At 48.7% G+C, this 20,069-nt stretch overlaps 7 protein-coding genes across 7 annotated transcripts; 3 read left to right on the top strand and 4 right to left on the bottom strand.

The window, feature by feature from the left end:
- Window positions 1–116: 116 nt before the first annotated feature.
- FOMMEDRAFT_90465 (MT-A70-domain-containing protein) lies at window positions 117–1,390 on the bottom strand (the record flags this gene model as incomplete). The annotated part of the gene is made up of 4 exons (XM_007268234.1): window positions 117–470; window positions 530–706; window positions 764–868; window positions 986–1,390. The coding sequence occupies 4 exons, from the start codon at window positions 1,388–1,390 to the stop codon at window positions 117–119; spliced, it is 1,041 nt and encodes a 346-aa protein (XP_007268296.1).
- A 764-nt stretch (window positions 1,391–2,154) lies between these two features.
- On the top strand, window positions 2,155–4,807 carry FOMMEDRAFT_21478 (uncharacterized protein). Its single transcript, XM_007268233.1, has 3 exons — window positions 2,155–2,567; window positions 2,840–3,293; window positions 3,352–4,807. The coding sequence occupies exons 1-3, from the start codon at window positions 2,179–2,181 to the stop codon at window positions 4,501–4,503; spliced, it is 1,995 nt and encodes a 664-aa protein (XP_007268295.1). The 5' UTR covers window positions 2,155–2,178; the 3' UTR covers window positions 4,504–4,807.
- A 3,119-nt stretch (window positions 4,808–7,926) lies between these two features.
- On the top strand, window positions 7,927–11,207 carry FOMMEDRAFT_141761 (SAICAR synthase-like protein). The gene is made up of 4 exons (XM_007268232.1): window positions 7,927–7,988; window positions 8,056–8,367; window positions 8,473–10,029; window positions 10,087–11,207. Exons 2-4 carry the CDS (start codon window positions 8,125–8,127, stop codon window positions 10,927–10,929), a joined length of 2,643 nt encoding a protein of 880 aa, XP_007268294.1. The 5' UTR covers window positions 7,927–7,988; window positions 8,056–8,124; the 3' UTR covers window positions 10,930–11,207.
- A 100-nt stretch (window positions 11,208–11,307) lies between these two features.
- Window positions 11,308–11,872, bottom strand: FOMMEDRAFT_169221 (ubiquinol-cytochrome C reductase). Its single transcript, XM_007268231.1, has 4 exons — window positions 11,858–11,872; window positions 11,765–11,804; window positions 11,582–11,676; window positions 11,308–11,509 (listed from the first exon to the last, which is right to left on the bottom strand). Exons 1-4 carry the CDS (start codon window positions 11,861–11,863, stop codon window positions 11,453–11,455), a joined length of 198 nt encoding a protein of 65 aa, XP_007268293.1. The 5' UTR covers window positions 11,864–11,872; the 3' UTR covers window positions 11,308–11,452.
- Window positions 11,873–12,640: 768 nt separating this feature from the next.
- FOMMEDRAFT_45476 (translational machinery component) lies at window positions 12,641–12,976 on the top strand (the record flags this gene model as incomplete). The annotated part of the gene is made up of 1 exon (XM_007268230.2): window positions 12,641–12,976. A coding segment is annotated over one exon (336 nt), but the record flags the coding sequence as incomplete, so codon positions are not given.
- A 500-nt stretch (window positions 12,977–13,476) lies between these two features.
- FOMMEDRAFT_125601 (amidohydrolase 2) lies at window positions 13,477–15,014 on the bottom strand. Its single transcript, XM_007268229.1, has 3 exons — window positions 14,899–15,014; window positions 14,612–14,840; window positions 13,477–14,495 (listed from the first exon to the last, which is right to left on the bottom strand). The coding sequence occupies exons 2-3, from the start codon at window positions 14,644–14,646 to the stop codon at window positions 13,562–13,564; spliced, it is 969 nt and encodes a 322-aa protein (XP_007268291.1). The 5' UTR covers window positions 14,647–14,840; window positions 14,899–15,014; the 3' UTR covers window positions 13,477–13,561.
- A 45-nt stretch (window positions 15,015–15,059) lies between these two features.
- Window positions 15,060–19,834, bottom strand: FOMMEDRAFT_125597 (PGAP1-domain-containing protein; the record flags this gene model as incomplete). Its single annotated transcript, XM_007268228.1, has 10 exons — window positions 15,060–15,440; window positions 15,510–15,811; window positions 15,868–16,841; window positions 16,907–17,308; window positions 17,361–17,610; window positions 17,666–17,998; window positions 18,049–18,180; window positions 18,241–19,338; window positions 19,392–19,551; window positions 19,604–19,834. 8 exons carry the CDS (start codon window positions 19,832–19,834, stop codon window positions 16,640–16,642), a joined length of 2,808 nt encoding a protein of 935 aa, XP_007268290.1. The 3' UTR covers window positions 15,060–15,440; window positions 15,510–15,811; window positions 15,868–16,639.
- Between the last annotated feature and the right edge of the window lie 235 nt (window positions 19,835–20,069).

The raw sequence follows: 20,069 nt of genomic DNA, 5'->3' as shown, positions 1-20,069 counted from the left end.
TTATGCCAAGGGCATCTGTGGTAACGAGGGAATATAGGAAGGGGGTCCCATCCCAGACAGCCGTTCGGGATATCTAACACTACGTCTCAGTAAAGACTGTCTAATGCAATGGAAGCCTATGCAAACCTGGCTTTGATCCGCTCCCTTAGATCCTCATCGTAAATCTGGTCGCCACCCAATTGGTTACCAAGCGTCAGCCATCCAGGACGGGCATTGTGTCGTCTCCCAAAGATCTCGACCTTACGCCCACCGGGACACATCCGTTCGATGAGTCCGTACACTTCGTCAGGTTTGCGAGATGTTTCTCGAACCTCCGATACGATAACATCGGTGTCAAGACCACGGTTGCACCATGAGGGAAACTTGAGGTTGCCGTGTTCATCGCAGTTCGTCTTGACACCCACAAGCATGTGCTCTTTGGTGTGATTAAGCCAGTGACCTGTACGGCCAGTCCGAATAACACGTTGAAGCTGGGGAACAGGAAGGCGTCAAGCTTCATTTGCACAGACTAGATGCAAATCCAACAGACCTGATTTGTCTTTACCCAGATTACCTCATCTACTCTTGAGTACCCCCATACCCGCATACACTCTCTTCCAATCTCCATCGCTCGGCCAGTGACCCAGAGAAACAGCAGTCCTTCGTCCTGTAATGCTGGAATCGGCATGGCTTTCATCTCATCGTCTGTCATGGTTCCATAAGGCAGCTAATAATAGTAGAAGTCAAAATACTGCTAATATCAGTTTACTAAGGTGATACTGACGCTCATGTGTATATCCCAAGGCGGATCGGCCATAATAACATGAAACTTGCCAAGTACGGAATAATCGAACCGACGGAGGTCACAATTCAACCACTGTGGAGGAAGCTGAGGCACAATTACATGAGGAAAGCGCACTAATCGAGATTGGCTAGTGCTCACCAGTTCTCCCTCTTTTCCACCTGGTCCAAGACCAATCCCGAGTTTGTGCACCTTCTTGGCAACGGGTTTCTTAGGGATGAATTCGCCGTCCCCTCCATCCCAGTCTACTTCGAAGTGTAAATATCGGCAAGGAGCTTTCTCTTTTCCGCGGCCTCCAGCTCCGAGGCCATTTGGTAGAGTGACACTTCCTGGATGGCGTTGAGTATTTGCAGAGGGGAATGGTGGTATCGATGGGGACTGCGCGTAAGTGGGTTCGGAATAGCACGTATTAAGATATGAACAATGCCCGAGCGTGACATCGGTATGGGCACGAATCAGTGGACGGAAGTGCACACGCGAGCATATCGACGGTGTCGATTGAGAATTGCTGGTCAACCTCTGTTCTGCCATCCTAGCCTTTAGGCATTCGTCCTTTGTGATATTCGGACAAATTGGTTCAAAGGCGTCATCAGACTGGTGCTGTTTCATAAGATAAATATAGAAACTGTTCGAGAAGCACAACAAATGAACACACCTGTTCACATAGTAACTTCTGTCGGGCCGTTCCTTGCTGAAGGAGTGCATAAATCTCTTGCAAGTCTTTGCTTAGGTTACCCAACGAGGCTGAGGCTGAGGGTTTGGATTTCAGGGAAACAGCGCTCTTCAGTGCCTCTTCTTCCTCCGCAGAGTCAGCATCCTCATCGATGAGCCTCTTCCGCTTTCTGCTGTTGAGTGAAGCTGAATGACTCGTGCCCAAGTTAACCTGCATGAGGGAGAGCCCACTGGCGTCGCGAAGGACCGAGATTGCACCGGCATCCCAAGAGACCGAGAAATCCTCGAGAATGGATTCGAGCTTCTGGTGGTCGGTAAGACGGAACACTGCACTCGAGTCTGAGACTGGTGGCAACGATACGAATTTGGTGAGTAAATCAAAGGCAGATACGGGAGTTTGTACGGCGTTTGAAGTGAACAGCTCCTGCAAATTCCTCGAGGCCAGGCGCCTCAGATCCTCTGTACTCATTTGAGATAATAGCTCCTAAGTATCGTATGAGCATAAATTGCCGCCAAAAGTACTGTTAAGGAAAGCGAGCTGTGATAAGGAATAATTGAGTTGAAGTGCGGATGAGCGGTAGGACGACATGACGGGTTAGTGCGGAACGAGGCACGTGCGACTGGTATACCGGAAGGGTGCCGAGTGGTCGACCGCACTCTCTTGTCCCGACTATCATCTCTCACACCGACCGCCCATCTGTGCAGTCTGCAAACAACATTCCAACATGGAGCTTGACAATGCTTCTCCAGTCATTGATCTCATGGATCATGCCACAGCCATAACTGCCCTTCCCGACGCAAATGGCGGCTCAGAGGAACTCCCGGAGAAGATCAGTGCTTATTTCAGCCTAGTCTTCCCCAGCTTCACCTACTACGTTCAAACCATATCCGTTTCCATTGGCAGACGCTCAGTCCGTCCAGGAACACCTTCGTCTTCAGACCAAACCCAGGTGGATGTCGACTTGGGGCCCCTGAAGAACGTATCTCGCTTGCATGCTAGAATTGAATACGAGGACAGCCAGGAGAGGTTCGTCCTCGTCGTGTTAGGCAGGAATGGTGCTTGGGTAGACGGAATTTGGTCTGGGAGTGGAAGCAGAGTACCATTAGGCGCAAGGTGAGCATGAGACTCTTTTACTTGAATTTCTTCTCTTTGCCGAGCTTTGCTGGCGTGGCACCGTATAATGGCGTTTGACATTTGGAGAGGGAATCCCCATCACTACATCTGTAACTATGAACATTTACGGACGTCCTCAAACCCATGGCTTCTCTTCTCGCTATGACCCCCAGGAGCTTTCATTTGCCTTTCCACTTCTTTGAGTCAGACTTTCACTGGCTTATCTAATCACGTGACGAGATTTCTGACAGACACTAACAACTTGTTCTCAGGTCGCAAATACAGATCGCTACGCGCGTTTTCGACTTCGTCCTTCCACCGCCTCCTGCTCCTGAGGATTCTCCATCACCCAGTTCACCCTCTTCTACAACCCGTCATCTTTCACCGTCTATCGATGTCACATCTCTATCTCCCGATTCATCGGTCCATTCTCCGGTAGCAAAGCCGATAGACTCGCCTACTGCCGAACATGGCGAAGGGCAGCCTCTAGACCTTGACATAGAAAAAGTACCTTCAACGAAATCGACTAATAAGAAGCGGAAGAAGCCCGGGGATAGCCGTCTCCCTCCCCCTGCAGTCATGCCTCCGCGACCACAGTTTACTTATGCGCAACTATGTTATCGTGCCATTACTGCGCTCGACGGCAAAGCTACATTACAGGAGATATGCAATTGGATAAGTGATAACTATGAATGGTATCGTTATAACGAAGGATCGGGCTGGGAGGTGAGACTTTTTTTGTGATTGATCTACTTCTCTTATACTCATGACACATAATCTACAGAGCTCCGTACGGCATAACTTGTCATCAAACCGGGCCTTCAAGAAGATGGAGCGTTGCGCAAGTGAGAGGGGCAAAGGCTTTTTTTGGAGTGTCGACCCGCGTTTCGAACACACAGTGAAAGACCAGGAGGGGAAGAGTCACTCCCATAGCGAGAAACAGAAGATGAAGAATCCTAAATTGCTTGAACCTCCGCTAAAGCGGAGTGTCAAGGGTGATTCCACGTCGCCTCTTCCTCCACCTTTATCTACTCTTCCACAGAGAGTACATGGTCGCGATACTCACCCTCCTGTTCAGTCTGTTACACCAGTGGCTTCGTCGTCTACAAAGGGCCATACGACGACTTTCATCATGGAATCTCCGCAAATCAAGTCGGAGCAACAGACAAATATTCTGGTTTCGCATGAAGCTACCAAGGCTGGCCCTGAAGCAAATTCTTCAACGAAGGCCCAAACAACGTCAAATCTGGCATTAATAGCATCCCCATCTCCTGCGCCCACTAGCAATTTGCCATCCCTACCTTCCGACATTATACCCATCGTAATTGGTCCCGCACCTCCAAATGGATCAACCGATTCTACGTCCAACAATCCATCACCGGCGCCGGATTCATCTTCGCTGCCTATTGTCTTCCATCGCAACACCATTGTTTTGAACCCGACAATCTTTTCATCCTTGAACCCGGTGCATCTCAAAGAGCTCGAGTCGTTAGGAGCGAAGAAAGCTATTGAGATTTTACAAACCTACATAGTTCGGTACCTCAAGGAGAAGCGCAGAGCAGAGGGAGCGAAGGCGAAGGGAAAGAAGAAGAAGGATAAGTCGAAAAAGAAAGATGGTGCGAACAAGGAAGGAACGCCAAATGGTGCTATCACAAGCGTTCCAGTCGATCCATCGCAGCCTGGTTCAGCATCACTTTCGAAGCCCGACTTGACTCTGGGTTCCGTCCCGGATGCGAAGTCTTCCATAACTGCTCCAATGTTGTCGCCGACCTCGGGGATGATTCAGGCTGTTGTACCTCTTCGTATTTCTTCACCACCAGCAGCGCCTTTGGATCAATCTTCGAACGAGGAAATTGACATACTAGGTGATTCTGACGAACCGGCTCCAAAGAAGCGCAAACTAGAAGGACAGGTGATCCCAGAACTCAAGGCCTAGTAATGTGGCTTGCCCATCGCGTCAACCGCAATGGACTCTATCCGTCCCTGGCTTTGACTAGGACATTTCTTTCCTTTCCTCTACGTTGCTCATGTTCATGCTTTTCCGCCTGCAGCAACACAGGACTCTCCTATGATTCACTTTCACTTTCTCTATTCTCCATTAGACTATACGTAACCTTTGTATTCATATACGCGGGTATTTTAGATGTACGAGTTTAACGATCATGTACAGCTTTTTCTGGAAACTATCGCATCGTATAATAGCCCCCCTCGCAATCTTACGATTTCTCGAGTCTTGTCTTGTAGTACATCTTATACCCCCTCAGTTATGGCATGCATTCGTACCATGTTTATATGTTTATGACATTGCCAATATGCTTATGTTATAGAAATACAGTGTAGCGGAGTGATTGTTGACTTTAGAAACGGTTTGTCAGATATAGAAGGAATGCCTCTTCGAAGGCGATAGATCAGTTTATGGAATATTCAAATACCCCATGAACTAGGGACATTCAAATAATCTCTAATGCCTACCTGTGACATCGTTGATACAAACACCCATATCATAAACCTTGTATTGAGGATCAGATTCAGCCTTATTCTGAGAGAGAATACACAATGTAACTTTTGCTTACTCCTCTCCCTATTTTGTTGATAATTTGCTTTGTAATTTTAATTTTTTAAACAAAAGGACTGCATCAGTTCCATGTAGACCTATAGTCACAGAGGCACTCTGTCAGAAAGACTACACGTTCTGATAGTCTCTCATAGAAGATCTGGCATCGATCACTCGTATTTCTGAATACTTCCTTTTTGTTTTTTATTTGTTTTTATTTTTTTATTTTTTTATAATAATAAAAAAGAGGGAAAATTTCTCAAAACCAAAAAGCATTGGATTTAACCGGATGATTAGAAGTAAACAGGCATTACCGAATTAGCTGCCTCATCCTTCAATGGGGGACGGTTGACGCCAGCTGGTTAATCCCATTCATATTCAGTGGTGAATATGCAAATAACTGTGACGTTGGGGGTGCACTATGAAACATTCAAGTGAGAATTAGACACTAACTGAGTCTAGAGCGCTGTGAAAGAAGTTGTTTTACACGCTGAGAAGTCACCGACCGAGGAGGTCATATGCTAGAATGTCCTCGGTAGCGTTGTCCGAGGGGTACCATGATACTCGTTTTACCTCCTGTTTCCCAAGTCTTTTAGGTGTGTTGGTATGAGTGTGTGAGCTAGACGTTTGACGAGCCGGGGTCACGAGGACACATCTTGGGTCAGCAGATTAGACAGCAGCTCTCACACGATTTCTGTTTGAATGAATGCTTTCTGAAAGGGTTGTTAATCGGTGCGAAATGTCTCCCCACTCGTCGGCTGGATCTCACCCCGCGCGTGACGGTATATCGAGATGTAATGGGGCGCGGAACTAGCGAAATGAAGCATCGTGCGCGGACCTTTCTTGTTCCTTCGTGGGGGGCGGAACAGGGCGTAGGAGTCTAGACTCCGCGTCTCAGGACTTGGATAAACCCTCTGTTTTGTAATGTTTTGTCTTGGTTCGCACTGGATTGGCTTGGAAGTGCTGTGTTGAGTGTTTTATTGGTGCACGTTGGCGTGTCGAATTAGTCAACGACGGAAATTAAGACAGCCAAAGTAGGTCAAGGAACGAGAGACTCAAGCAGGAGGGTGAAGTCCACCTAAACGGGAGACGCGAAGAAATAAGTGTTGCACCCTATGACGCTTGTATGCACTGCCTCGCAGTCACAAGTGCTGGCGAGACGATCATAGTCTAATTTTTCACCCGCGTCGGAATCACCTACAATGAGATCATACTGTATACTGTACGATCATGGGTGAGAACATAGCACACCGAAGACCTGTTGAGAATCACCTTTGGAGCGTCACGAGAGGTTTTGCACGTCAAGACTCGTTTAAACGTCGCTTGAATTCGTAGCCTTGAAGACCAACGTAACTTTATGGTTGACCGTTAGCAGCTGATGTTCATCCAAGATGCACTAATTGTCCAAGATAGCACTACAGATATGGTTGGATCTTGCATGAGAAGCGTCAGTATGACTGCATGGCTTGCGTTATGAAAGCCTCGTGAAGCGGGATGAGCAACAAGAATAGCGCGGAAGGTGGAGGCGGGAATCACCAGCCAGGATCGTAGACGTGGATGTTCGAAGACTTTAGTACGTTAGCTAGAGTACAACTTAATACAGCTCTCAGCACTTCGAGCAAAGGCACTCCAAGGTTCAATGCTAGCATCGATGCGGCGGATGCTTATCGGAATGATTTCGATTACACGGAGATAATGAACTTTCCAATGCTCCAATCATGTCGAAACGATTAAACAACAGCATCCGTTAGCCAAAGCTGGGAACCGCTGCTGTATGCCGAGTCCCGATTTAAGTTGAGTGATGACAGAAGCATGAGAGTCGATGTATTTATGGATTATAAGCGCCATTAATGCACAGCACGGTCCTCGACGATCCTCTGAGCCCGGAGATTATCCCATTGTATAGCCCGAGGAACGTGCTTGCTTATGCCAAGCACTGCACAAACAGTTGGCCGCAATCCAAATTAGTCTGCGCGCTTCTTTGGGGAGGCAGGAGATCAAGAAGCGGAACATAATTGCGTTTGTGCGTGAAATCCGGACACGCAAGCATTACTCACCAGGACCCTTATTTCGAGGGTGAATTGCTATACGATGGCGATGCTGACGGTGGTATTGGTCGAAGGCACGGAGGACCGCAAAATAGCGGCAGAAGGTCTGAGCAAGTATGCGAGATAGCGGGCTAAGAAGGAGAGAAGAGAACGTGTGCTGCGCCAAAGTCCACGAAAGCTTGATAAAGATCAGCCTGGGAATCTGATGCCCAGCGAGAAGGGACGCGCAGGAAGGTATATGATGTCGACTCAGCCAAATAAATGCACGCACGTTCGAAGGTAGTGCAACTTCCGGGTGTGAAGATCTGACGACAGAGCGGTCCGACGTGTGGCTAATCCAACGTTGGCTCTCGTCTCAACGACGGCTCGGAAGGCACAGAAAGTGTTGCCGAACGGTTGATGTGGCCAATACATGAGGATATAACGAGGCGTGAATAGCGTAACCACAACGGAGCTAACTGAGTCCAGTGAGCTAACTGTACAGTCAAACGTGCGCCTGGCGCAAAAAATAGATCAAGATCCAATGTCGCCAGGGAATTATGCTTTTCGACCGCGCTCAGCTGAGGAGATGGCGGAAGCAATATATAATTACACTGGGCGGTGGTAGTTACTTGGAAGAGTACAAGTACCAGCAGGACTAACTCTGCAAGTCAAGAGCCGCGAGACTTGTCGGCCTGAGTGGCCACATGTTGCACGTGCGTATAAAGTCTAGCCCGAAGTGACGTCCGATTACACTCTACGTACGACCTTCTCCTCCATCCCTCTCTCCCGTCCTCCCCTCTCCTTCCAGCTCGTCTGCGACGACGGCAATCCGAGTCTGTGAGTTAATCAGCACTATTTATACTATTTATTAGTGCCTCATCGGTGATCTCGAACAACCGGCCAGCTTCCCAAATTTTACTGTACTACTAGTGGCTTGACTTTCCGAAGAAACTCGCGCATATCCTCCTCGTCGATGACGACGAGCCAAGACGCTAGCCAAGTGCAGCGCTCTTCGGCTAGTGATAATGACGACAAAGGAAGTCGGAAGCGGCAGCAGTTATTCCTTCATCCAAGATCAGAGCTGGATCATGGTGGGTCCGACGTCGAAGATCTAGGTCTCAATGATTATCTGCCACATATTCCTCTCCGACCGTTTCGTAATCAAGTTGGTGGGCACAGCGCTATTTATAAGTTCACAAAGCGTGCAGTCTGTAAAGTGAGTACCATGCCTTTCTTTGTTTTTACCACGATAGTAGCATTTGGTTCTTCTGCGATCTTGTCTACCCGAAATTGCATACTGACCTTATTACCTTTCATGTAGCCGCTCGTTTCACGCGAAAACCTCTTTTATGAAGCCGTTGAGCGGGATTCCCCGGAGTTGTTGAAATTCATTCCGAGGTACTTGGGGGTGATGCTTGTCAATTATCGGCGCATCCGCAAATCGTCGAATAATCAGTATAATGCGCTGTCTCCATCGTCTAAAGCGCTCAATGGTCGTAGTAAGAGTCGCAGTGCTCCGAATGTTCTCTCTGGGCAGAACGAGATCCACTTTCCTCAGGCATCTCCTGTGCAACGTTCAGCAACGTCGCAGGCGTTACGACGTGTTCCTACCTCAACAGATGCCGTCCAGAATTGTACGTTTCCTAGTGTGCCAGAGGCGGAAGAGACGGATACGGAAATGCCAGAGGTCGTGCTGGATAAAAATAGGCATATCATCCCCGAGTGGCTTCTTAGAGGCGGAGGCGGACGTGGCGGACTCCTGCGTCATTCGCATTCCACCGGTTCTGGGAGCGACTTTTCACGTCATCGGCTTCTGCGTGACCAATTTGCGACTCGGACAGCATCCAGTCCCGACCTCGTCCTTCCTGCTAGTCACTATGCAAGTGGAGGTGGGGGGATATCCGCTGGTCTTAGCCCTCTTCTTTCTGTAATGGAACCTTGCGCGAACGGTGCCGAGGAGTCGTACGAGCAAGAATACGAAGCACGCACTCCGTCTTATTCTCCAGAGGATTTACATGGCACAGGTCTTCTCGCTGTTCGAGACGGTCAGAATGAAGGAAGTATACCAGACGGATCGCCTCGTCCCTCGCTTCGCTCTTCCGTGACGAGCCAGTGCTTAACTGCACCCAGAAGAAGTCTATTTGGTGGAACAGGATCGACAACTGTGAATAAGAAGTTCAAGGATCATGTCTTCGAAAACGTTTTGCGTCGTCACTGCCGTCGGACCCGAAGTCAATTTGACCAGCGTGCCGTACGCACAGACGACGAAGGCGACGTAGCAGATGGAGAGTATGAAGGCGGAACGTTCTATAGACGTGCAAGGAAAGCTCGGCGACGACGTCCCGTACATCGTTATCACCCCTCCGTCGTCGAACGTCTTAAGGCGGAGGAGTGTCCTGCACTACGTCGTACGCAAAGCGACGACGAAGTTTCATCCCAAACACACCGCCCTTGCGCGTCAGGGCATTCGATGCGTTACGATGAATTTCCCGAGCCAGCCCCTTGCCCTTCGCTAATCGAGGATGATGCCGTTTCGTCCTCTAACGGCCAGACGAGGTCACCGCTAATGAACGGTTTCTCTTCCACCCGTACTTTACGGGCCAGTCGTTCGCAACCTCGACAACCCCAGCTGCCACATGATCAAGCCTCACTCTCTCGGATGCAGACGCACCCATCCGATGAAGATTTCTCACGGCAGGAGCATTTCATCCTCATGGAGGACTTGACAGGTCGACTGAAGAAGCCGTGTGTGCTCGATCTCAAGATGGGGACTAGGCAATATGGCATAGATGCCACACCTGCAAAGAAGAAGAGCCAGCGCAAGAAATGCGACCGTACAACAAGCAGGAAGCTTGGGGCGAGGATGTGCGGTATGCAGGTACGTTCATCAATTGATTCTAATCCTCCGAAACCACCGCTCACTGTTATATTGTAGGTTTGGGATCGTGTTTCCGAAACTTATCGTACTCAAGATAAGTATAGGGGTCGGGAGATTAAAGCCGAAGAGTTCCGTTCTGTGCTTTCGTCTTTCTTACACGACGGCGGGCACTTCATGGTGTACCATATCCCATCTATATTGCAGAAGCTCTACGCTCTGGCCGTTATCGTCAACCGCCTTGTCGGCTACCGTTTCTACGGATGCAGCCTGCTATTTATTTATGACGGTGACCCTGAGGCGCAGGATGTATGCCGAGCTGACATGTCCGAACGTCCGTCTTCACGCAAGAAACGTGGCGAGTCAGTCGAAAGGAATCAAAACAATTCACGCAAGACCGCCAGAGCGTTGCGGCGAGCTCACAGTGCAGACCTCATCTTGAGCGCGCCTGAGAAGCCCGATTCTGGTACGAACACCTCTGTCAGTCCTGTTCGACAAAGACGCCGTGGCGAGGTGAATGTACGCATCGTTGACTTTGCCCATACGACGACTGGAAATGACTATGCGATCCTTCCTCCTGGCGAAAGAGATAGGGCCGGAGAAGTAACGAGCGGTAAGGGCTATCAGGCAGACGTTGACGCCGAGACTGGTTTGATATATGCACGATTTCCGCCTCATTATCCAGAGCAGCCTGATCGAGGTTTCCTCTTCGGATTGAAGAATCTAGCGGAGGCACTGGAGCGTCTTTGGGACGAGGAACGCGTGCGAAGGATGAAAGCCTCACGCGACGATCCGTCAGCTATCGCTCTGCAGCTGCCCCCTGTCAATACGGAGGGGAAGGCGATTTTCGAGGAGATCTTCGGCCCCCGTGGAGGCGAGGACTTAGGGGAGATCTCAACGTGATTCCATTATATGCTCTTCTCTAACAATTCATCCTATTTCCGTTTATCTGGTTTCTCCTCATGTACGATGTGACCACATATTGACTTGCATTTTTCTCTAACCTCTTGACCACCGTAATCATATTTTTTCCTGCCTTGGTCCCGTGCATTGTGTTCCCTTTGTCTATTCCCGTTGTCTCTCTCTCTCTCTCTCTCTCTCTCTTGTGCTTTCTATATATGACATTTCCTCTTCTCATCCAATAACTTGTCACTTCACAAATGAACCTAGACGTGCATTCTTACCCCATAGATTTCTTTACCCATGTCATGTCATCTTTTCTTTGTGCGTGTAGCAATAAATGAATCACGAAATCCTTAAGGTAGTCAAGCTCGGATAGGTCGAGAAATTAAAGAGGACTTTTGTCCCCCCGGTTTTATTACGTGCGAAGTCGATCTAAATTGAGATATACACCATGATGGTTGACGCTGAATAAACGCAGTCCCAGACTCGCAGCTGGTAGCAGGGACTTGCTTAGACAACAGATCTAATCTTCTTCCTCGGCTGGCTGTACGTATTTGTGACGGATGTCTTTCCATTGTTTCTACACAAATACGTTTGTTAGACTATCGATCGAGGAGGGAGAGAGTAAGTACAGCGAGCGAAAGAAACTCACGCCCTGGTTCCAACGATCCCAGAACGCGTTGATACCGGTGTCGAACGCCATGGTGAATGCGAATGCGCCTACAAACACGGATGATACGAACACGCCTGCAACGGACATGATGAGTTGAATGGTCAATATTATAGTCGGTGTGATGACGTGAACGTGAACATCAAGGAGGAGATAGTTACTTACTGTTCCGTCTGAAGAACGTGTTGTAGAGGGTTGAAGAGATCTGTTAGGATTTAGGATCAGCACGCCAAGTTGTACTTTATGTCCTGTGCTTACCGGCATGGTGGAAAGGGCGAATGGAGATGGAAGTAAGATTCTAAGAAGGAGAGCGATGAGGCAAATGGTCACTGACGCGGTTCCGGGACTTGCCGATTTGCAATGTCAAAAAGTTATGGTCGGTTGAGTGAGTGTTAATTGCACGCAGCGACCACTATGCTACCCGTAAAACGCGGTATATCGTCATTGTCTCGCGCATCGAGCAGCCGCAATGTCACTCTAGGCACGAGCTCCATCTCAGGCTCATGTAGTCGTCGATTTTATGCAGACGACAGTAATTCCAAGGACGCCAACAATAACAGCAATAACAACAAAAACAATAACAATAACAATGACACATCGCAAGTCAAATACAGACGAATGTTCAGCGTAACTGGTCCTCCAAAACTTGATCCACAGACAAACCCCTTTGCGCGAGGAGTCTCCCCAGCGGAAAAAGCTATTATCGATGATATCCTTCGTCCGCGCTCGAAGGGTAGGCCAGCGGCGCCTGACTCGCCTCCTCGTGCAAGACACCTTTCGGATCGAATCAAGCCTGCGCCGTTTGCAGGTGGGGCGAATGTAAACCCGGAGTATTCCTTCCCTTCACAGCGCTCCGCTCGTGAGACAACCGGTGTCGACGAGGCTGATGTTATGGATATTCTATCTGACGAATCCGACGGAGGAACAACACGAGACGATGCTGCCAAGAGGGCAAGCGACGTATTCGCACTTCGGAAAACTGGTAGCAATACAGTGCTGAACGAAGCTAACTATCGTTTAACCGTTACTGCACGCTCGAAAAACTGTATTATGACATTAACGGACGAACAATCGCGTTGGGTAGCAAGTTGGAGCTCGGGGATGTGTGGGTTCCGGAACGCTGCTGAGGGTTCGTACGAAGCGGGTTATCAATGTGCTATACACATATTTGAGAAAGTACGCGAGGAGATCAAGAGGCGGTCGGAGGAGGTTAAGCTTGAGATATACCTCAATGGATTCGGGCAAGGGAGAAGCGCGTTGTTGAAGGCGTTGACTATGTCGGAAGGGGATGGTGTGAGAGAGGTTGTGTCTAAATTGACGGATACGACACCCATACGAATTGGAGGGACGCGGTTGCAGAAAGCAAGGAGGCTATAGTGGGATGTGAAGGACACCAGGATGCTATTCGTTTTGGTATAACCAGCTAGATGTTTACATTATCCTCCTCAATTTTTGCATTACAAGGCATGTTAATTCAAGTGACATTCTTTTCACCAGTGATCGTATGGGGTCATTGACATCACCCCTGATTGTCAAATCCTTGCACAGTTACTCGTACGCTAGAAGTGCATTTTTGATTTGTAGACTTCATACCTACATCAATATATACTTGAAGACAGAGCTCGGGTGAATCTGGTACTGGGTTGGAGATAGGATTATTGATTGAATCTACAGTCTACCGACAAGATTGCCTGTGTGTAACATGAGTGGAAATATCAATTACCATTGGCATGAAACAACACAGAAGATGCTCTGTGAGCTTGCTCAACTTACACTGTCTGTGTTTCAAGACTGATTGACTTGAGTACTTCCAGTAAGCACCAGCCAATCCAACAGCCCTAAGTTGTACACACGAATATTTGTTTGTATTGCAATTGGTTTTGTCAAATTTTGAAAGATGAAGAACTTCCAATACATTGTAGCATAGGAAGGACACGCGAAAACAGGGTTGACATCACTTACTCATTTGAAGATCAATGACTGAAGGCCAAAGAGATGTAGGGCATTCCCTCCTCTAACCCCTTCCTTATTGTCTTCGTTCCATCCTTGTACACCTTCAATCGCCTCCAAGTTCTCAACAACACTCTTCCACTTCTCCGACTCGCTAAGCGGTGGGAAGAAAGGATGATCCGTACCAAATAAAATTCTTCGACTTCCTTTTCCCCTATCCACTAGACCCGCTGAATCCCGAGCTGACGACTGTAAGTTCGCATATCCATCTGCTCTCGAGACGACCTCCGAAACAAACCCAAGCTCCTCTGCTCCATAAGCAACCGCGTCAAAATACAGCTGCCCAAGATAATACCGTGCATCATGCTTCAAACGACTAGACACAACAGGATCATGCGCGATACACGAAGCAAGGCGTGAAGACAACGCAGGGAGCGCTCCACCAGAATGCGCGAGTAAGATACGTAAGTTCGGGTATCTATCTAGGACACCTGAGAGTATGAGTCGAGTTATTGCTGCTGTCGTCTCCATTGGGAAACCGAGAGCGAGGGGGAGGACGTGTCCGTTGTCGCGTTCGCCGAATAAGTCTGGTGCGCCTGCGCTTAGACCGTAATGTGGGTGGAGGAAGACAACGAGGTTTGAGGTGGCTAGTGCTTCCCAGACTGGCTCGAGCCTTTCGTCGTCGAGACCGCGACCGATTCCGCGAGTACCGAGGATGACACCTCGAAGATGAGGAAGGGATGCGATTTGGGATATTGAGTTGAGGATTGCGGAGGAGTTGATGTTTGGAACGAGAGGGAGGAGACCAAATCCATAAATCCGGCCAAGAGATGTATCAGCCAGAGAGGGTGCAGAGGTGCAGTAGGTTTCGAGGTCATCGTTCAGAGCTTGAGCTAGTGGTTCAGCTTCGGCGGGCGAGAGGAAGTCAAGCCAGGGATTTGCAGAACTGACAATGTCAATGACATTGCGACAAATAAGGTGTATTGTTATTTGAACAGCATCAAGTATCAAATCTCGTCAGCCGAAAGTAAAAAGTTCCGAGTATTGGTATTGAGCACATACCTCACGATAGACAAATCAATACCATGCCTATCCATAAATCGCAGTTTCTCGCTCCTGTCCCAGTACTGTGCACCCACAGGCCGTCCAGTGCTCGGTTCATTCTCGAGGATGAGCAACCTCTCTTCCGTACCGCGCTGCACTATACGCGGGACTACACTGCGTGAGCGGAGAACGTTGGCGTAGCGCGGGAGGTAGACGTGTGTATGCACGTCTACAAGTAATCTCTTTGCTGCCATCGTCGGCCGCGTTAGTTATTATCGGTAAAAGAGAAACGAGTTGAACTCAACGCGTGTCACCATCTTCTTGCCTTCTGCATCAAAATGCGTGGAAGCTGCTTTCTTTATTCTATCTGGCCATTTCTACGTCATGAATATTGATGTTGGGTTTTAATAATGCAAGGCGCGCGTGTGTACTCGGTCATTGTAACTTGTGAACCGGCGCGAGAGTAGTGAAGTAAGACTGTTTGACCGTGTATTGATCTGCGAGTAATGATGATACTAGTATAGCAAACGCGGTACAAATCAGAATGTGTCCATGTGTCCATAACTAATAAATTGTGCCATTGCGACATGAATTAGGAGCTAATCGTACGTATGTTTCAAGTTATTGAGAGATGAACCCAAGAAAGTTTAGCAACAACAGTAAACCAGAATGAAAGGCGAATAAATTGCGAAGATGGAACGATCATGCAAGCATACCACCAAGGAACAACAACGCGCTCAGTAGACCAAACTCAGCCTTGTGCACACCTGCAGCGCTGGAGGATTGCGTTGGGTTCAGATCCGTAGATGATGATGTATCTGATCCGGTCGTCCCAGAAGGATTTGCCCTAGCAAAACAAGAAGTCCCGAGTTGATCAGTTTGATGGTATACAAAATAAAATTTCGGACCAACTTACGAGTTCGAAATAGTCACACCTGTACCAGTCGCTGTGCCCGTAGTCGATCCAGACGGTGCAGAGGTAGCAGTAGAACCAGAGCTGACCGTCGAGCCCGTGGCAGTGCCTGCACCAGATGTGATGTTGAATTCATCCGACTGGGCGAAGATAGCCGGGTCAGTCTGGCTTTTGACGAGGTTTACCCGGTAGTGTCCGCCAACTGGGAAACCTCCGGAGGGAGCATCAATGACGACTGAAGTCGCGGTAGTTGCATCGACGAAAGCCGCGAGAAGCTGGTTGTTCTGTGGTAGTACTGATCGGTCCTGAAAAGGGAATACTCTTAACCAAAGAACAAATGTAATTATAATGAAAGACGTACGACATTGGTTAGGAAGACAGTGAAGTTGGTGGCATCCGTTGAAACACGCGTCCAAGAGAGCGTGTTCGATCCAGTAGATGCCCATCCCTGGTTGGCATTGGGCTCTGTTACTTGGAATGCGGACGCAGCGAGAGCTGTGGCAAGGACTGTCAGGAAGGAAGTAGCGTGCATCGTGGCAAGTGCTAATGCTAGTGCTGTGAGGTAGTTAGGGCGAAAGAGCGTTTATTAAATGACTGTGGTGATTTATACACGAGACGACGTGGACGGAAAAAAATGGGGACAGCAAGGAAAGTGTGCGGCTTATATTAGTCTAGAGGGAACACCGAACAGGGCTGCTGTGCGGTATGCCGAAACTGACGGGCTAGAACTCGCCGTCGTGGTCGAACAAAGTCTGTTGATGCCGATCGTTGCCATTACAATCCATGATCGCCTAGATCTACAGCCAACAATCTCCGACTCTGCAGTCTACCTTCTGCTTGAGGTGTATGGGCTTACACGCGCACAATCAAGAACAAAATTCGAGAAATACATGTGGGATGGAGAAGAGGTGTATTGCCAGCACATACATCTTCTCCGCGCTAAATAAGTCGACGACGAGCAGTGCCAAGTAATCACGAATCCTGCTTTAAATTCAGCGTTTACGAGCAGCGCTTCTGCAATCTGATGTTCCGATGTTCGTCCGAAGGAAACGGCGCCGGGATACCTACGTGACGTGACGGGTGATTCGGTACGCTCGCCGTCGCTCAAATAAAAATACAGATTAGACGCGGTATCAAAATGCCCGAGCTTCGGCGGCATGCGCAGACGCGGTCCGTTCCGCACCACGTACATATCGTGAAACAACTCGAAAACATACAAGCGCAAAAGTCGGCCAGTTAATCGCCTCGTACATTCTGTACGTCGACCTTGGACCAAGGACGAACGCAGCGATCGCACCGAGAGCATACAAATAAGGGACAGAGATAAATTCAAGCCTTCCGCAAGGAAATTAACGCCGTTAACTCCCCATTACCCACAAATCAAGAAGATGGTGTCGTACCTATGCCGCCGTTGAAAGATAGGCCCTCGCGTGGTCGCCATAGCATACGACAATGCCACAAATGAAAGGGAATTAAGCGCGACATGATCCCCGTCAAACGGTGTTGTGAGACCGGCGGTTGCGAGCGTGCGTACCCACACAATCAGCACAGGCGCGACGACGGGAAGGCACCACGTCATGCCAAGTAAGAATAACAACTTTTGGTTACGTGTGCTTATTTGAGTCTGATTACTGGTGGAGACTTGTAGGAGGAGAGCACAGTGATGCCAGTGGATTAAGTAGCAGGCAAGAAAGGCGACTTGCCAGGGTATGAAGAGGAAGACGAGCAAGCTCATGAAAAGAATTGTGAACAGCGCTCCACTCAGTGAAGCGGGCTTCTCTTTCGAATTATCATCGGGCGCTCTATGAAAGAATCAGTGAATTTCCTGATAGACAGTTCAAGAAAGAGAATAACCTTGTGATGAACGATACCAGCTTCCCGTAAGGTAATAAAATACTTGTGAGCCCAATCCAGGACAAGACCACCAGGCCGCAAGACACAAAGAGAATGAGAGCGGCCAGGGGCGCAAACATCGGTTCGCCGACATTCCCAAGCCAATATGCGCTCGGCAATGGGACGAAGGAGATAAGCGTGAAAAGCAGCATTGTTTGCGGAAGCAAGCGAGCGGCGTATTCTAATGCCTGGGAAGGAGCCGGCATCGAAGCTAGCTATCGGTCAGCATGACCAGGAACAGGCGACACAGGACAAATAATGCTTACAATTTGCATCCCACATGGACCAGCTCCAGTAAAATAAGAAACAAATCACTCCCGCGCTCCACGTAAGGACAGCATTCCAATATCGGGCTCCCCACCTCCCAAAGGTGTTCCACCAATCGATCGTTATGTAAAGAGTCTCAACACCGCACACCCCTGACGAGTAAATAGTTAAATTAAGCCCTCTAGAATATGTCTCTGAGAGATCTTTCGGAATGGGAAGGAAAGGTGCTGATGAGTGACCGTGCAAGAAGTTGGTTCCATCATTTGATAAACGATGATAATGGGCTTCGACAGGTCCGGAAGTGTGCAACAGAAGAGGAGGAAGAACAGAGCCTAAAAGCCAATTAACTCGGGCTTGAATCCGAAATTAGAAGTGTACATACCTTCGCAGGACTTGTTCAATTTTACACGGGATCGATACACAAGGAGGGCATTTGAGAGGACGTTGACAAGCCGTATGTCGGTATATAAGACCATCGGATCGAGGCGGATTTCAATATCACCGAATAGAGGAACTACCAAGGTCCAGAAGTAAGCTCCGTCTCAAGACGTCGTGACATAACGAGACCACGAACCAAATGCACTAAAATATCCCATCACTGGTTGAGCGTCTTCAATTGAAGCTGTAACCCAAGCTCTACTTGTTTCGCTATGCACGTCAATTTGAAGCCATTCCTCGAATGTCTCGCCATAATTTGGTGGTAAGTCTGCTGTAAGTACCACAACACCTTCCGATTCATCAACGCCTTCTTTTGGGATAGGGAATGGCTTGGTCGAATCCGGGTTTGGGATGAGTCTGAGACTGGTCGGATGTACGGTATTGCAGATTGGAATTGGAGGATCACTGGATTCAGCGACCGTTTGACGGCATATATGGAGTTTCGCGCTCAAAGGTAATGGGTTGGCTGGAGACACAGACAGGATGGTTCCTTCTGATAGATAGAATACGACTTTTCGAGGATCACGGCTTTTCGGGATGAGGAGTTTGTAAGAGCTGGTTCCCAGCGGTGGGTAAATAAACGCCGGGGAGACCAGTTGAGCAGCTGCAGCAGTCAGATTCGGTGAGTCCATTGCGTCGTGCTCGTTCTCTCCGAGCTCATGTCTTGGAGAGCTAATTCCATCCCTGAACCAATCACGAAGGACACGCGCAATACCATCCTTCGTGTTCTCTCCTCCAATCTCAAGCAAGGCTCGTGCAACGCGCCAACGGACTTGGTGACACCAGACCATCTCGCGATGCCCTACTCCTGACCAGCATCCTTCTAAAGAGCTGGTAAACACCGTTTTCCTGAATCCCGCATCTTCGCCCTTACTAGGTGGTAGTGTGCAGAACTCTGAAGGAATCATGGTATCCGTAATCCCACCACATATACTCAAGATGGGTGTTGAGTCATGCATCAGACGATCTTGGACGTCAGCATAAATTGCGTCCATGCGCGAGTCAAACCGAGCTGGAGGAACGCTGTGTGGCGTAGACATTGTGATGACGGCGGAAATATGTGATGCTGGGAGAAGCGTTGTAGCGACAAGACCACCCATGGAGTGTCCCATAACAAGTATTTGAGTTCCTTTAGGATAGAGAGAAAGGATGTATGAAATAGCATCGGCGCTGTATTGACGTTGAGAGGCAAGTGTTGGTCCATGGAAAGCGGAAAGGTCTTCGTTGAAATCAACTGTCCTCGAGGATAAGCTGCGACATAATATAAGAGTAAGTAAAGAGTCGTACCTGCGAAAACGTCTAATGGTCTAAGGTTGCGAGAGGCAAAGGCTGGACTTATGTGCGATGGCGAAGAGTAAAACTGTCGCGTAGCAGACGAAGCTATCGAGCGGACTTGATGGGCAGAACCAGCGTTGCCGGGTATGAACAACACCGGTATTCCTCGTAACTTTTGCTTTTCAGTGACAATTTCGTCAAAGAAATACAATTGGGATGCACACCTCATCGGTCGAATCCCAGCCAACCTCGCGATACAGCATCAATCTGTACCGCGACGCCAGGCTGGCAGACGTCCACGACGCGTTGAACCCGGTCTGCAGCACATAAGACGGAGACATATATGACATCCGACATCCTTGCGGGGAGATCTTTGTCGGGGTATCGAATGCTGAATAGGCCAGAAGTAAAGTGATGAGTAGAGATAAACCTGCCAGCACAGTAGACCTCAACATGCGCAGCTTGCTCATCTGTTCCTTGTATCGTCCCAGTTCTGCATCCAGTTTCTTAATTTTCACTTCCACAGACTGGATGCGTCCATCTGTCTGTATTACTCATTTAGCTGGCGAACAGCGAATAACATACAGAACTCACCGATGTTATTGCATCTTGTAATGTTGGCTTGGGCTTCTTGCTCGCAGATGAGCCAAATATACGATTCATGCTCGTCGACTCGATTTAAGAGAAAAT

This window comes from Fomitiporia mediterranea (assembly GCF_000271605.1).
Source record: "Fomitiporia mediterranea MF3/22 unplaced genomic scaffold FOMMEscaffold_8, whole genome shotgun sequence".
NCBI lineage: Eukaryota > Fungi > Basidiomycota > Agaricomycetes > Hymenochaetales > Hymenochaetaceae > Fomitiporia > Fomitiporia mediterranea.
This window is presented reverse-complemented; position numbering and strand designations above follow the sequence as displayed.